Source organism: Polyergus mexicanus, unplaced genomic scaffold (genome assembly GCF_030449975.1).
Source record: "Polyergus mexicanus isolate NDT 795.1 unplaced genomic scaffold, iyPolMexi1.0 SCAF_18, whole genome shotgun sequence".
Taxonomy (NCBI): domain Eukaryota; kingdom Metazoa; phylum Arthropoda; class Insecta; order Hymenoptera; family Formicidae; genus Polyergus; species Polyergus mexicanus.
The window spans coordinates 6526599-6540848 of record NW_027223338.1 but is presented as its reverse complement, the minus strand read 5'-3'; the positions used below and the strand labels follow the sequence as shown (position 1 = coordinate 6540848).

The window sequence follows — 14250 nt, the reverse complement described above, 5'->3', positions numbered from 1 at the left end:
TCAAATATTTAAATTCCTCCAAATCAGCTTTTCCTAAAATCAAGAAGTTAGCATCTAAATTTTGATTATTTCAGCTTGATGTAGCTTATTGAATTATATTTTTCTAATAATTCTGATGATTTCTCGAGGTTAAGAACAAGTATGAAGATTTAATTAAATAATTTACATGAAAATTGTGTACATTTTACTACAAATCTTATAATTAGATATTCTTATTATTGATAATTTATTATCTCTTTTATTGTTATTATTTAATGTTGTTACATTTAAAACAATTTTTCTAATTGTTGCTAAATAGATTTGAAGTATCTTTATTTAAGGAACAATTGTGTATCATATATCCATTTTTTTGTATTAAATACATATATGCATATACCAGACAGATATCTAAATTAACCATACGAAATAATCATAAAAACAGCATAATTATTTCCCTAAATCGAAATAAATATTCATTTATATAATCATGAAAAATAGAATTTAGGAATCAATAGTTAAATGAATATCGGGCACAACTACTTTCTCTCCAGGTTTAAAGGCAGGCATTCCGAGATAAGGACAACTAGCACATCTAAATGCATCTCCAAGATAACACTGTAATAAATTCATTAAAAATGTTGAATTATCAATTCATGTAACTAAATAATTAAATATAGCATATGCATAAATTTTCATCGCAGTAATATAAGACATACACTTCCACAAGAAGATTTAACAGTGCCTTCCTGTATGGTTTTATTATTTAATTCTTCTGCGAGTCCGCATGTACAATCTTTACATGCTTTGCGCTTGCCCGTTGTTGAACAAACTAAAACAAGCAGATTTAAAAATTTCATGTAAATTTTTACATTTATATAATTATACAATATAAAAATGACATATTTAATTTTTAATTATGCTAACTTTACCTCTTAAGGATGATGCATCTGGCTTCACAAAATCTGACTCGTCTAAAAGTTCATCTTCATCTATCAAATCATCTACCTTCCACACATTAGTTTTTTTGTCTGCGAATGATAGAGGAATACTAGAACCCACCTAAATTATTAAGGAAAAATGTATAAAAAGTTCTTTCCTTGAATAAAATATAAACTAATTAATATATAATTAACCTCAAATGATGGTTTATTTGCTAATACTTTGCAAATATCTTCTGCATTGCTATATACTTTCAGCAAAAGATTTTTACTCTCTAAATCTTTATCTAAGCTCTTTTGTTCTATATTGTTTACTATAAAGCCAGATAACTTTAATCTAGATATTCTTTCAGAGTAGGTAAATTGTGTATCCAACTTTCTCTCTACTGGTAATGGTTCATAAATGATGAGTAAACCATTAGGTTTCAGAATTCTCAATGCCTCTGTCAGGAATTCGTTGCTCGTGCATGGTTGTATAAAAATGGCAATAATGACATTAAAAGCAGATGCATTGTAATTTTCTAAAAACAATGTGTGTGAATCAGTAATTATTAATATGTTGAAAATGCTTACAGAAATCAAATAAAAATTACATACTTACCCTTTTTTAAATCCAACAAATTTGTGGCATGCATTTTGCCAACGTGTCCGATACGCTGTTTGATCGCAGAACAAAATTCCGCTGTATCATGAGGAAAAGACGCTTCGTTTCCCAATATGACGAGAACCTCGTTTCCCTCGTTGAGAAGAGATGTCATGTTGCAGTTGTAATTAAAATAATTAATAATTTATCACGAACCAAGCATCCACACGAATAGCTATAAAAAATATGTATCTTTTATTACAGAATGTAAAAAAGCTGGAAAAAATATTAGTCTTTTTTTCTAATTAGAAAGATTTTGTGGATTAAACCTACATACTGTCCTTCTTCAAGCGCACAAAAATCGTGTGAAAGATTACTTTGGATTTCCACGGATAACTAACAAAACACTTGACTGAAACATAGAACCACAGACTTGATAATCATGTGATGTGATGCACGAATCTATAAATATGATGTGTATACGCATGTATTGAGGTAATATGTCTTGGGTGCACAAGAGTTAATCAAAGAGAAATATATGATTAGGCAAAAGATTAGCAAATGTTGAAATACGTATCTTTCGCGATTAATATCTTCGAAAAATCATAGTTATTAAAGTATATTATTCGACAAGAGATAAATCGAGCTGAAGCGAGCTACAAAATTTTTTCCGAATCATATTCTCCTAATATCGCAAAAATTTAATACCTGATGAATTTGAACTGACAATTTATTTTAGCTTAATTTATTTCTTATCAAATTATATTCTCTTATTAATAATTCTGTTGATTTCTCGAGGTAGAATAGAATATATAATAGAGTGAAAAAAAAGTGCGAAGTTTCAAGAAATGGGCATCTTATAATTAAATATTCTTATTATTGATACGATTATCTTTCTTATTATATTATTTAATTAATATATTGTTATATTTAAATAATTGCAGATATAAATTGTAAACCAAACTGAAGATGTTGCTAATTAAGATTTCAAAAGTTGGATTTCGAACTTTGATAAACCGTCCCGATATTAAATAGATGTGATTTGACAAGAGATGGCGCGATTAAAATTTAAGCGCGAATTTTTAAAATACTTTTTTTCCATATATTTGTATATTAATTTTTATCAATATCACATCTGCATTTTTAAAAGCCTGAAATTGATAAAATTTATTAACATATCGATAGAACATTTTTTGTGATAATGCCATGCATACTTATTCCAGATAGATATCGATTGAATTTTTGTCCACATATCTTAACCATACTATACAATACAACACAGAGTGATCTCCAATGACTCCTAATGTATACGTGTGAATTTTTATATAAAAGCTATTTTAATTATTTATATTATGTATTATTTATGCGCGATAATTAATCCCGTAACGAAGAGAATGACCTTTTATAAATTCATTCGCTCGTACAATCAGTTTAGCAACAACAAACCTGCTAATTTGATCAGGAAAGAATTTTTAGATTATTTTTCCAAAGATTTAAAACACAGTATTATTCGTTCCAGTCCTGTCTCTCCAATTGCTGATCAATCACTAGCATTCATCAATGCTGGTATGAATCAGGTATATCTGTTTTCTAAGATTTATTTTTATTCGGAAATCAGTTGATAAATGTATGTTTCTTATCTTATAATATTTTTTTAGTTTAAAGGGATCTTTTTAGATTATCACAAACCACCTGCGACAAAGGTCGTCAATTCACAAAAGTGTATTAGAGTTGGTGGGAAGCATAATGATTTAAGTATTGTTGGTAATGATAGTTATCATCACACATTCTTCGAAATGCTTGGCAATTGGTCCTTTGGAGATTATTTTAAAGTATATATATATATATATATATATATATATATAATATATAATATGACATTGTTCACACATTTGTCAATACTTGTGAGATATTATTTATATAATGTAACCATTTTCAGGAAGATGCTTGCACGTATGCTTGGAATCTTTTAACAAATGTATATGGTATACCTGAAGAATATCTATATGTAACATATTTCGGTGGAAATGAAAAGTTAGGCATGGGTCCAGATCTGGAATGCAAGAATATTTGGTTAAAACTTGGTCTTCCAGAATGCAAAATTCTACCTTTTGATATGAGAGATAATTTCTGGGAAATGGGTATATCAGGTCCTTGTGGACCTTGTACAGAAATACATGTAGACTATATGAAACAAAATACTAACCAAGCCGCACGAGTGAATAAAGGATATGCAGATCTTATGGAATTGTGGAATATAGTTTTTATACAATACGAAAGGTGAATTAGGAATATATCGAATGCTTTAAATTAGTTAAGTCACAAATGCTTTTAATATATTTTACTTACTATCTTATTACTTTATGTATTAAATCTTTATACGTTGTTTATAAAAGTTCCTTTTTCATATAATATATCACAAAGCTTAATTGTATGAGTTATAAAATTGCATAGTCTATTAAATATTGTGATATTTTATGTTAGGCTTGCAAATGGATGTATAGTACCTTTATCAAAACATCATGTTGATACAGGCATGGGACTTGAACGATTAGTCACCTTTCTACAAGGGAAAAAATCAAATTACGATACAGATCTTTTCCAGCCATTATTTAATGCGATACAAAAGCATTCGAACATGCCAAAATATAAAGGAACATTTGGCGATGATGATACAGGCAAACTTGATTATGGTTACAGAATTCTCGCTGATCACGCGAGAATGGTTACTGTTGCATTAGCTGATAATATATTACCTGAGCAACAGTATGTAATATTTCAGTATATATAGTATTTTTTTATATATGTTCATTAAATATATATGTAAATATAATAGTAAAAAGAGGTATTTTATGGTTTATCAGACAAAAACTACGAAGAATATTACGGAATGCTATAGATGTGGGAGAGAAAATATTCAAAAAACCTGGCATAGTTACTGAGCTTGCCTGCACTGTAGCTGATAATTTGAGTGCAGTTTATCCAGAATTGCACAATAATCTGAAACGGGTAATATAAAATAATAACTAAAATTGTTCTTGTCAAAAAAAAGCATTTCATATGGTCTTAATATTGTTGAATGCAATTTGTCAGGTACAAAGAATAATAGACTTTGAGGAAGATCTATTCAAAAGGTTGCGGAATACTTCTGGTAAAAGGTGGAATAAGATGATCGAAGTTCGTCCTGAACTAGCATCAATTACTGATTGGATGGCTCCTGGTCTAGTCGATGGCTATAAAGAATTGCAATCCATATTGAAAGACTTGTAAGATATTTGAAACAAAATAAGAGAATTTGATATAGATAAAGAAATCGCTTATTTAGTAGATCTGTCGTATAATATAATACATTAATATATTTAATAATTCATGATATGTGATTTACAGGCGTAAAACTAACGTGTTATCCGGAATTGTCGCATTTAAACTGTATGATACATATGGCCTTAATTCAGAAACTATAGCGGAACTAGCACAAATTGAGTCATTACATTTTGATGAAATCGATTTTGAAAAGCAACTTGATAATTGTAGATATCAATCAAGAGTTGGATTAGATAAATGTAGCATACTAACTAAGGAATCTTTGAGAATACTTGAAGAAAATCACGTACCTAAAACAAATGATTCATTCAAATACAATTATACATACAATGGCAATAATTATGAATTTCCAGCACTTAATAGCAAAATTATTGGTATTATTATCAATGGTAATATTAAAGTAAATCCTATAGATATATTTATCATATTCTAATTAACATATAATTTAATGTAACTTTAAAAGCTAATATCTATTTTATATATTATAGGGGAATTAGTTATAAATAAAAATTATTCCAAAACTACAAAAATTGATAATATTAATAATAGAAAAGCTATAAACATTAAAGAGATATTAAACAATGCCGATGCTGATGAAATCGGCATTATATTGGATAAGACTGTATGCTACTCATCAGAAGGTGGCCAAGTTTCAGATAAAGGAAATATTTATATTAAGAATCTACTTTTCAACATAGAAAATGTTAGAAAAGTAAATGGTTATGTGATTCATTCTGGATATTTTGCCAACACAGATTTACTGTAAATATCTTATATATATATATATATATATGTATGTATGTATATGTATATGTATATATTTAGATGCTTGTATAAAATTATTCCAATTTTAATACAATTATCATAAAAAATTCATTAAATAATCAATAATACATTTGATATAACAGATTTATACATTTTTTTAGTACATCAGAACTTTATTTACAAATGGGAGACGATTGTTTAGTCAATATAGAACCAAATACTCGTGTTGGAGCCATGAAGCATCATACAGCAGCACATTTATTGAATGCAGCCTTAAAAAAAGTTATGCAAGTAGTGTATCAAAGTGGTTGTACAGTCAGTGTGGATAATTTAAAATTTCAATTTAATTCATTTGGTGAGCAATTTACATTAAAACAAATGAGAATAATAGAAGATTGCATTAATAATATTATACAAACCCATGCTGAAACAACTGTACAAACTTTAAATTTACTTGAGCTATTAAAACAAGACAATGTTACATTGATTCCTGGAGAAATATATCCTTACACAGGCATTAGACTCATAGAAATCAATGCTGATAATTTGAAAGCAAAGTTAGTAAGTTAGCAAATTTTAGACATCAAGGAATTTTCTAAATTCGTCTTAACAATTAATATCTATTGTATATATTTATAGGGAAACGTGTTGCGGCACTCATGTACATAATACAAGTGTTTTGCAACACTTTTGCTTTTTAACATATACCTCAAAGGGAGCAACAAAGCGCACTGTTAAAGCTGTTGTCGGCCGAGAGGCTTTACGTATGAAACAGGCTGGTGAAAAAATATGTCAGAGAATTGCGGAACTAGAAGAAACGTTAAAATGTGGCAAATTCACATATGAACAATTTAAGGAAGAAATAAGTCGAATAAAACAAGAAATTAATGATTCAAATATACAAATATCATATTCTTATTTAATTAAAGAGAAATGCTTAATACACTTAGAAAATTTGAGTAAAGCAATATGGTTGCAGGAAAAAGAAATCGAGAAGTATGTAATATCTCATATTTATTCGAATAATCATTTGTTTCATTCTAAATAATGGTATTTTATAGGGCTTCTATAATTCGTGAAATCACCGATACCATGGATTCATCGTCTTGTTTTATCGTACATTGCCTAAATAAAAATCCAATATATTTGTCATTGCATGAAGTTATATCTCTCTTTTCTAAAGTACCAATATTAGTTCTATCCAGTACCAATGAATCTGTAAGAGCAAGGTGTTCTATACCACAGGTATTATATTTCATTCACACATTTAAATGTACATTTTGATATAGATTATGTGTGTGTACAATATATGATCTATATTTAAATCGACAATCTGGATAAGTAATTATTATTCCATGTAGGAAATGGTTTCTAACGCATTTAATGCACAAATCTGGATGGATGTCGTCCTTCAAATTTTTAATGCAAAGCAAGGACCTATTAAAGGATTCAAACCCATGTTAGTTGCGAGTATGAAATCTACACAGGTGTTGCAGGATTTTCAGATACATATAGAAAAAGCAGTGGCCGAGGCTACTAAATTTGCATCCATGCATGTAAGAAAGATAGAACTTACTAATAAGAATTGATAAATTAAAAAATTATACTTATTAAAAATAATTATGATTAGCGGTAGAAATATAATTGTAATAAATTCATATTTATGATATATTATTTTATGTTTTCACTCTTACTTTGCTTCGTTTAAGTTAGCAAATACATATGATGTACATAGATAGTATATCTAATTATAAATGATCAAAATTTATTTATCTGTTTGTACATTATATCCATTTACATAAATAATGTAATACAATTTTTTATATATATAAATATATATATTTCTATAAAACTTTGATTATGATTTTGGTTGTATATGTTCTGCATAAAATTGTTTTAACGCAGACCATTGTACTGTATGGAGTAGGATATGTGGTCTTTTTGTTCGCATGTAATTTACTGCTTCTTCGGGCGTCCAATTATTTTTCTAGAACAAAACATTTTATGATTTAATGATTCAAATAACCTTTGAATGCTTTTACATTTAAATCATGCCATATAATCTCACTATTATTAAATAACATGCGACCAATGTTGCGCTTCTTGTTCTTCCTGCTTTACAATGAACATAAACTGTGCCAGGTTGATTATGTCCATTAATAGTACCCGGTGGATTATCCAATTTTCTAGTTGATACAGTGCGGAATTTATTAATAAAATTTACACCATTCTGCAGTTTTTCCTGAGAGGGTGCTTGAAAGATATCTGTTGTAGATAATTGTAGGAATTCTACATTGTATCTGCGCCATTCCTGATGGAAAAAAGAAATATTGCTAATTTGCACATATAAGATTGTTTTACATATGATAGCTTTTTTATTATGCTATTTTATTTAGAAAATTTAAATCTTATTGTCACACATACCTTCTCTGTGTTAGATAATAAAGACAACTCATAATCTTCGTTCATAGATACAACAGCCTTAATATTTTCATTGTCGATTAACTTAAACAGAAAAGAAAAATTATGTCAAATGTAAATGACATGTAATAACTTTATTTCAATATTTACATTATGATTTAGTAGTTGTTACATGAAGCTATATTTGTCCAAATAATTTCAAAAATATGTGATATATTTAACATATTGAATATATATATATATATAATATATATTATAGAGCACATATACATTATGTATTAATTAAAAAATAAAAATAAGAATAAAAAAAGGAAAAGGAAATCATAAACATTATATTGTGAATAAAGTAATTTATGAGTACACTATTTCTATCAAAAAAACTACTACGTTTATGAAATTTTATCAGAAAATATCAGGCAAAATATCAATGATCATATGAGCTTTTTTTCAATTAAATTTAATAAAAAAAATAGTATGAATTAAAATTTTGTAGAAGACATACCTGCTTCGTTGTTCGCCGGAACGGTAAGGCGCCCAATATGACAGTTTCATCTATCCTATCGTACCAATTTCGGGTAGTGATTTTTTCCATAACGACGTTGTAAAACAAGGTTGGATAAAACGTTACTCTCGCGAACATCTTTGCTATAAATTAATTTCAAAGTAGTGTCGTATTAGTACGAGTGAGAGAATTAAAAATATGCCTCAGAGTGAAACTTTCACTCAGCTCTAAAGTTCCCGATCAGATGTATACATAACGGTAAATTGGATCTCTTAAATAAATCGAAAAGTGAATCAATCTTATTTAATTTTCCTGTAATTCACGTTTCTTTTCGATGCGATACGTTCATGTATATATCTATTTTGGGAGAGTCGCAACGAATGAAAGAAACGCAAGCATCTTTTGTATCAAAACAATTTTATGCGACCATTTGACCTATTCCCAATACAAAGTAGAGACATTAACATGCCTAAAAGCAAGAAGACGATGATGGGGAGACTGAGATGCAATTGCAGTGATATATTCTCTTAGATATATGTATAGCAGTTGCTCAAACTTTTGTATTTCTTAAAATATTTATAAACTATATTATGAAAAAATGAATGTACATAATTTTACATATATGGAAATATATTTTATATATATATATATATATATATATATATATATATATATATATATATATATGTATGTATGTATTAGAATTTAAAATAAAATTTTTAGTTACGTTTTAACATACGAAAAATTAATAGTAAAATTCGATTTCAAGGATGAGATATGATAATTGGGAGGTAATTCTGTTCTCTAAAATTATAGTTTCCAAATCTTTAAGATTGTTTAGGTAAGATGTATAAAATTTATGAACTTGTATTTTTTTCAATTAAAAATATTTTTATAAATTATGTATCTCATATATATAATATACTTATTTTTATATAATATATACTTATATAATTATCATTATCATTATCATCATTAGGCTAATCTAATATCGCAATCTTGTGACATTTCTATTAAATCTATATCTAAACAATAAAATCCTAATTTTCCTGTTCTAAATAAACTAATAAAATAATCTGCTGCAAATTGTAAATTTGGTACATTTGTTATTCGTCCATCAAAGTTTTTCATTATTATAGTTTTTCTAAACTTTGCAGCAATATATGTAAGCACATATATTATATCATCATTTGGTTCTGGCAAACCCAGCTTTTCTACATATTCAAATCGGCCATTTTTATTTAGCCAGAACAGTAAATAATCTGCAAGCATTTCTGATCCTACCACATGATCTTGCAAACATCCTACTAAAGACAGTTTGAAACCAGCATGGATATCATTAATAGAAGGAGCTAAAATACCAGGTGTATCAAATAGATATACTGTTGGATCTTCCGATATTTTTATGCGGGTCAATACAGATCGTGTAATGCCAGCTTCTGCACCGACATGAGTAGCTTTGGCCATGTTAAGGTGATGGTTTCTTAAACGATTAATTAGAGAGGACTTTCCAACATTGGGCACACCAATAACCATTATGGAATAAGACTCTACCTCCGTTCTATTGTAACGCGCTGAATTAGATATTAACTTCTTGGCTAAGGGTAAGATTTTCTTCATGTTTCTGCATTTCTCATCCTTGAGATTTGTAAATATTATATTGGATAGGCCCTCTCTATTCAATGTAGAGACAATGCTGTTTGAATATTTTGTATCCGCTAGGTCCTTTTTGCTCAATACAAGTATATGCGGTTTCAAGCCTGTCAAAGTCCTACTAAAATCCGCATAACGTCCGGAAATTGGTACCCGTGCGTCGTGAACCTCTAGGATGCAATCGACATTTTTTAATCGTTGCTGCATCTGCTTCAAACCCTTTGTCATATGTCCGGGGAACCATCGTATTGCTTTCTGAGAGACAAACTTTTGTCGCAAATTGGCGACTACTTTACCTCCCGTGTTTGTCATCGTGTTGCAGCTTCGATGTATGTATTCGTTACGTCTTCAGTTAATCCTATAAATTCTGAAACATCGATACATAACTGATTAAAAATTAAGTAAATTTTCTATGTCATAAATGTTCGAATGCTCGATAATCGATTGTTGGATGAACGATAAAAAGATATATATTCCGTTTATGCAGAGATGTACCTAGGAGTAGATTTTGCAAAACTTGTATCAAAATCGTTATTCGAATATTGATTGATGTCAATGCAAAAATATAAAAATGTCAGCATTGAGGTTATCGATAGTTTAGCCAAATCGAAATAATAACAATACACGTGAACCAACGCGTGAGCCACACAAAGGCACGTTTCTAAGAAAGCATTAAATTCATCAAGCAAGGTTGCGAAACGGTTTATTTCTCTGTTTGTAATTACGTAATTCATAGGCTAAATAACAAGATCGATTATCCATCTTTCGAATAAAGCGAACGGTATTCGCTTAGGATGTAGAATGTAGGATGTAGGATTTGCGGATTTGTAACGTGTAAAGCAGCTTGAAAGACAGCTCGTACAGGGGCGCGTTCGGAATCATCACCCGTGTGCGCACGAGCGTCGTTCTATCTTTGTCCAACTTTTAGTAAATAATAAAGATAGAACGACGCTCGTGCGCACACGGGTAATGATTTTGAACGCAGCCCAGCAGACGACGCGCTAATTAGTCCAACCAATCGCGCGCGCGATTCGCACGCGATTGCGCGGCCGCGCGTTACTCGTACTACGCTTGCGCAGCTCGCACTCGCAACCGTGCGAAAGTCCACATGAGCCTGTTGCCAGTTATTGATCCTGGCGCGATTAAACAACACCGCATTGCCGTCAACTACGAAAACAATTCTCGCCACGTCTCGGTCGCGTTCGCGCTCGCGCTCGCGCTCGGCGTAAAAGCGTCGACCGATAAAACGTCGTCCTCGTGTGGATTTCGAGATATCTGTACCTGGAGATTTGGTGCGCGAACGAACGAGCGAGCACACGTTTGCATCGTCGAGGTATCGCTGACACGTACTGTCAAGATGTAGAGAATCGGCTCCGCGGCAGAGCAACGTCCACCGTGTCGGGAGAGTCGACCCGTGCCAAGAGGGAAAGAGAGAGAGAGAGAGAGAGCGAGCGAGCGAATATGTCATTGGATTTTCGTGAACGAGCTTGAGCTCGTTCGATGAGCCGAGAAGACGCGCGACGAGTCTAAATCTTAAAATCCCGGCCGTGATTTCGTAGAGGACGGAAACGGACGGACAGACGGACAGACGGACGGACGGACGAACGAACGAACAAACGAACAAACGAACGAACGGACGGAGGGAGGGACGAACGACGCGGTTGCACATGTGATCCCCCCCGAGTGGTCGACCCTATTTGGCAGACGCGATGAAGAAGTTCACGATCAAGGGTGTACTCGATGGGTTCCGGTCGTCGGTCCCGCAACCCGTCAAGCCCGATCAAGAGATCGTCGAGAACCTAAGGCCGGAGCACTTTCAAGTTAAGAAGGTCAGTACCGATACGCCAAGTGTCTCGCATTCGTAGTATTCCCCGTTTGCCCTAATTATGTAAAGTCGACCTGTCGATAATCCTCTATTCGGCATTTTTCGCAGATTTTTGCATATGTCAAACGATAAATCTTCCGAATAATCCGATAACGTGCAAAATATATGTCAATTTCGGACATTACGAGGAATAAAAACCTATGCTCTTCGCCTATTCTCTCCCGACATATTTAACAATTAAACGAATAAATTGCATAATTAAAAATTTTATGGGGGTCAGCTATAAAAGAAAGCGTGCCGCTAATATGTACATAATATTGGCTTAAACGCGTATATAAAATTTATCGTGCATCTATTATATAACGAGATTAACGATAAGAAAAAAGATGTTAGATAATTTTAATCTCTCGATTCGTATTATACTTATTGTTAAAAAAAATTTAATTACTTACGTTTTATTCGATATTTTACGTATGGCATTTAAAAGAAGAAGGAATAATAAAAAGATTTTCCAAATGTCTTGTTTTAATTTGAGCTTTTTATCTGTTCCTTGATTTGTCTCCTTTTAAACAATTATTTTTAAATATATATATATATATATATATTCGTATTCATTAAAATGTTAAATATTTCGAAACTGCAGATTTGATTTATTTACGAGATACAAAGGCAAGTCTCCTACACAAGACAGCTCGTAAACTCGCTAAGAAACTCAAGTTGTCTACTTGGAAATAAGTCGTCGGAAGAACGCAAACATCCTGGTGGTTGTCGATATTCGTTCTACATACATTGTATACGAGATATCGCCCTATCTAGTTCGTCAAGTTCGTGCGCCAAAACTGCCCTGTCTATTTACTCGAACGAGTTGTTCGTAAATGTGAAGGTGATATCGAGTACTATCGCGCTTCGGTAACACGTTCGTGCGAATATCCGTTAACGCCGTTAACGCGGTCTCGACAGAGGAACAGATAACGATATGCAGATATTTCAACAAGCGCACGAAGGAATACGAATACGGCGATGGCGATTAGAGGCGTTTTATACGTTGTTGTACGCTACGTATTTTTGATTATACGTCTCACGCGATCGATACCAAATTCATTTTCTCGACTCTTTCTCTTTATTTTCTTCGACGATTTCTTTTTCCGAATTTACATTAACCAGGCAATATTTTTATCTCGCCAATTGTTTACGAAATATATCGTAAAATCTTTGTTGTATTCGCGAGCTTCTTTCCGACAATTAATACGCGCGATACATTTCTTAGACATAATTTTTTTATTTGAGATAACTGCATTTTTGCAAGAACCGATTTGTTAAATGTATTCAGTTATATTAAATATTACAATATTATAATCTTCATAACGTGTCAAAAACTTGTGTACGTATGACATGGCCTCGTGTTATTGCATTTGTCTCTGTTGAAATCATCACTCGATACGGAAATGAACGTAATCATATAAACGTTATTATTTTTATTTTCTCTCCCTTTCTTTGACAAAGATGACGCACTCGAATCTACATATACGTATACTGATTTTTATAATTTCGCGTCTATTCTCGACATATTGTATATCTCTCGTCGATATTTTTATATATGAAAATATAATTAAAAGCTCGCGAATTTTTTAAAATAATTATTAGAAATATATAATTTGGTTTTATCGGAGAATGAAAAAATGAAGTTTTAAATCCGCATTCCACATATTATATCTTATGCTCTCTTCTTTAATGTATTGTTATATGACCAAAAATAGTGAGGAGAGAGAAGAATTCTTTCTCAGAAAAACGATGATATATGCACTGCATAATTGCTGACGATTTGTTCCACGTATCGCGGTTTATCGTCCAACGTGTGACATTTGCATACATCGTCCAGTATATTAGCGAACGTTTTAAAGTTGCGCTAATATAGAAAGTATCCTAATGAATATTGATTGAAGGTTTTAAAAAGTGAACGTTTACGTCGCGGAATTAAAATGTTGCACGGAGAAAGTTCAGATATAGGGAGAGGGTTAAATATATAAATATAAATATATTTCATTGAAGATTATTGTTTTTTACAATCATATAATCTTTAGTATGTATCAGAAGAAGATATAAAGAGCAAATGAAACTTGGAAAATTATCTGTATATATTTTCGCGAGTGTTTTATTTCGTTACATTTTTTTATACAACATTTTTTTTCATTACATCGGACACACATTTTCAATAAATTGCAAGAATATAAATTGGCATGTGTCGCGTGAATTTACGATA

General features: G+C 31.1%; 4 protein-coding genes across 19 annotated transcripts in view; 2 read left to right on the top strand and 2 right to left on the bottom strand.

Moving 5' to 3' along the window:
• Window positions 1-287: 287 nt before the first annotated feature.
• On the bottom strand, window positions 288-1931 carry Ciapin1 (cytokine induced apoptosis inhibitor 1). Of its 2 annotated transcripts, none has more exons than XM_070310691.1 (6): window positions 1834-1931; window positions 1519-1735; window positions 1113-1438; window positions 909-1038; window positions 696-808; window positions 288-594 (listed from the first exon to the last, which is right to left on the bottom strand). In XM_070310691.1, exons 2-6 carry the CDS (start codon window positions 1673-1675, stop codon window positions 481-483), a joined length of 840 nt encoding a protein of 279 aa, XP_070166792.1. In that variant the 5' UTR covers window positions 1676-1735; window positions 1834-1931; the 3' UTR covers window positions 288-480. The 2 variants fall into 2 exon arrangements, with proteins under 2 accessions (XP_070166792.1, XP_070166793.1); XM_070310692.1 differs by having other exon boundaries at window positions 1838-1925.
• Window positions 1932-2772: 841 nt separating this feature from the next.
• On the top strand, window positions 2773-7399 carry Alars-m (alanine--tRNA ligase, mitochondrial). The gene is made up of 12 exons (XM_070310685.1): window positions 2773-3077; window positions 3159-3332; window positions 3440-3780; window positions 3985-4266; window positions 4365-4509; window positions 4594-4766; window positions 4888-5213; window positions 5313-5586; window positions 5751-6146; window positions 6229-6585; window positions 6651-6834; window positions 6951-7399. Exons 1-12 carry the CDS (start codon window positions 2853-2855, stop codon window positions 7176-7178), a joined length of 3105 nt encoding a protein of 1034 aa, XP_070166786.1. The 5' UTR covers window positions 2773-2852; the 3' UTR covers window positions 7179-7399.
• Window positions 7335-14250, bottom strand: part of Ptpmt1 (protein tyrosine phosphatase, mitochondrial 1) — a 42425-nt gene continuing 35509 nt past the window's right edge. Inside the window, exons 1-6 of one of the 5 annotated variants that reach the window (XM_070310690.1) lie at window positions 10661-11014; window positions 9874-10532; window positions 8513-8655; window positions 8014-8094; window positions 7658-7900; window positions 7335-7576 (exon numbers count right to left, since the gene is read on the bottom strand). In XM_070310690.1, the coding sequence (XP_070166791.1) occupies window positions 7448-7576; window positions 7658-7900; window positions 8014-8094; window positions 8513-8655; window positions 9874-10477 (1200 nt within the window). In that variant the 5' untranslated portion in view covers window positions 10478-10532; window positions 10661-11014 and the 3' untranslated portion in view covers window positions 7335-7447. Of the gene's footprint in view, window positions 7577-7657; window positions 7901-8013; window positions 8095-8512; window positions 8656-9262; window positions 10533-10660; window positions 11015-11446; window positions 12114-14250 lie in introns of those variants that run through there. The other 4 variants (XM_070310688.1, XM_070310689.1, XM_070310686.1 and 1 more) reach the window with 4 other exon arrangements.
• The window catches only part of Tomosyn (syntaxin-binding protein tomosyn), a 35863-nt gene continuing 32886 nt past the window's right edge, over window positions 11274-14250 (top strand). For 3 of the 11 annotated variants that reach the window (XM_070310673.1, XM_070310674.1, XM_070310672.1), the window contains exon 1: window positions 11276-11994. In XM_070310673.1, the coding sequence (XP_070166774.1) occupies window positions 11875-11994 (120 nt within the window). In that variant the 5' untranslated portion in view covers window positions 11276-11874. Of the gene's footprint in view, window positions 11995-14250 lie in introns of all 11 variants that reach the window. The other 8 variants (XM_070310683.1, XM_070310682.1, XM_070310681.1 and 5 more) reach the window with 5 other exon arrangements.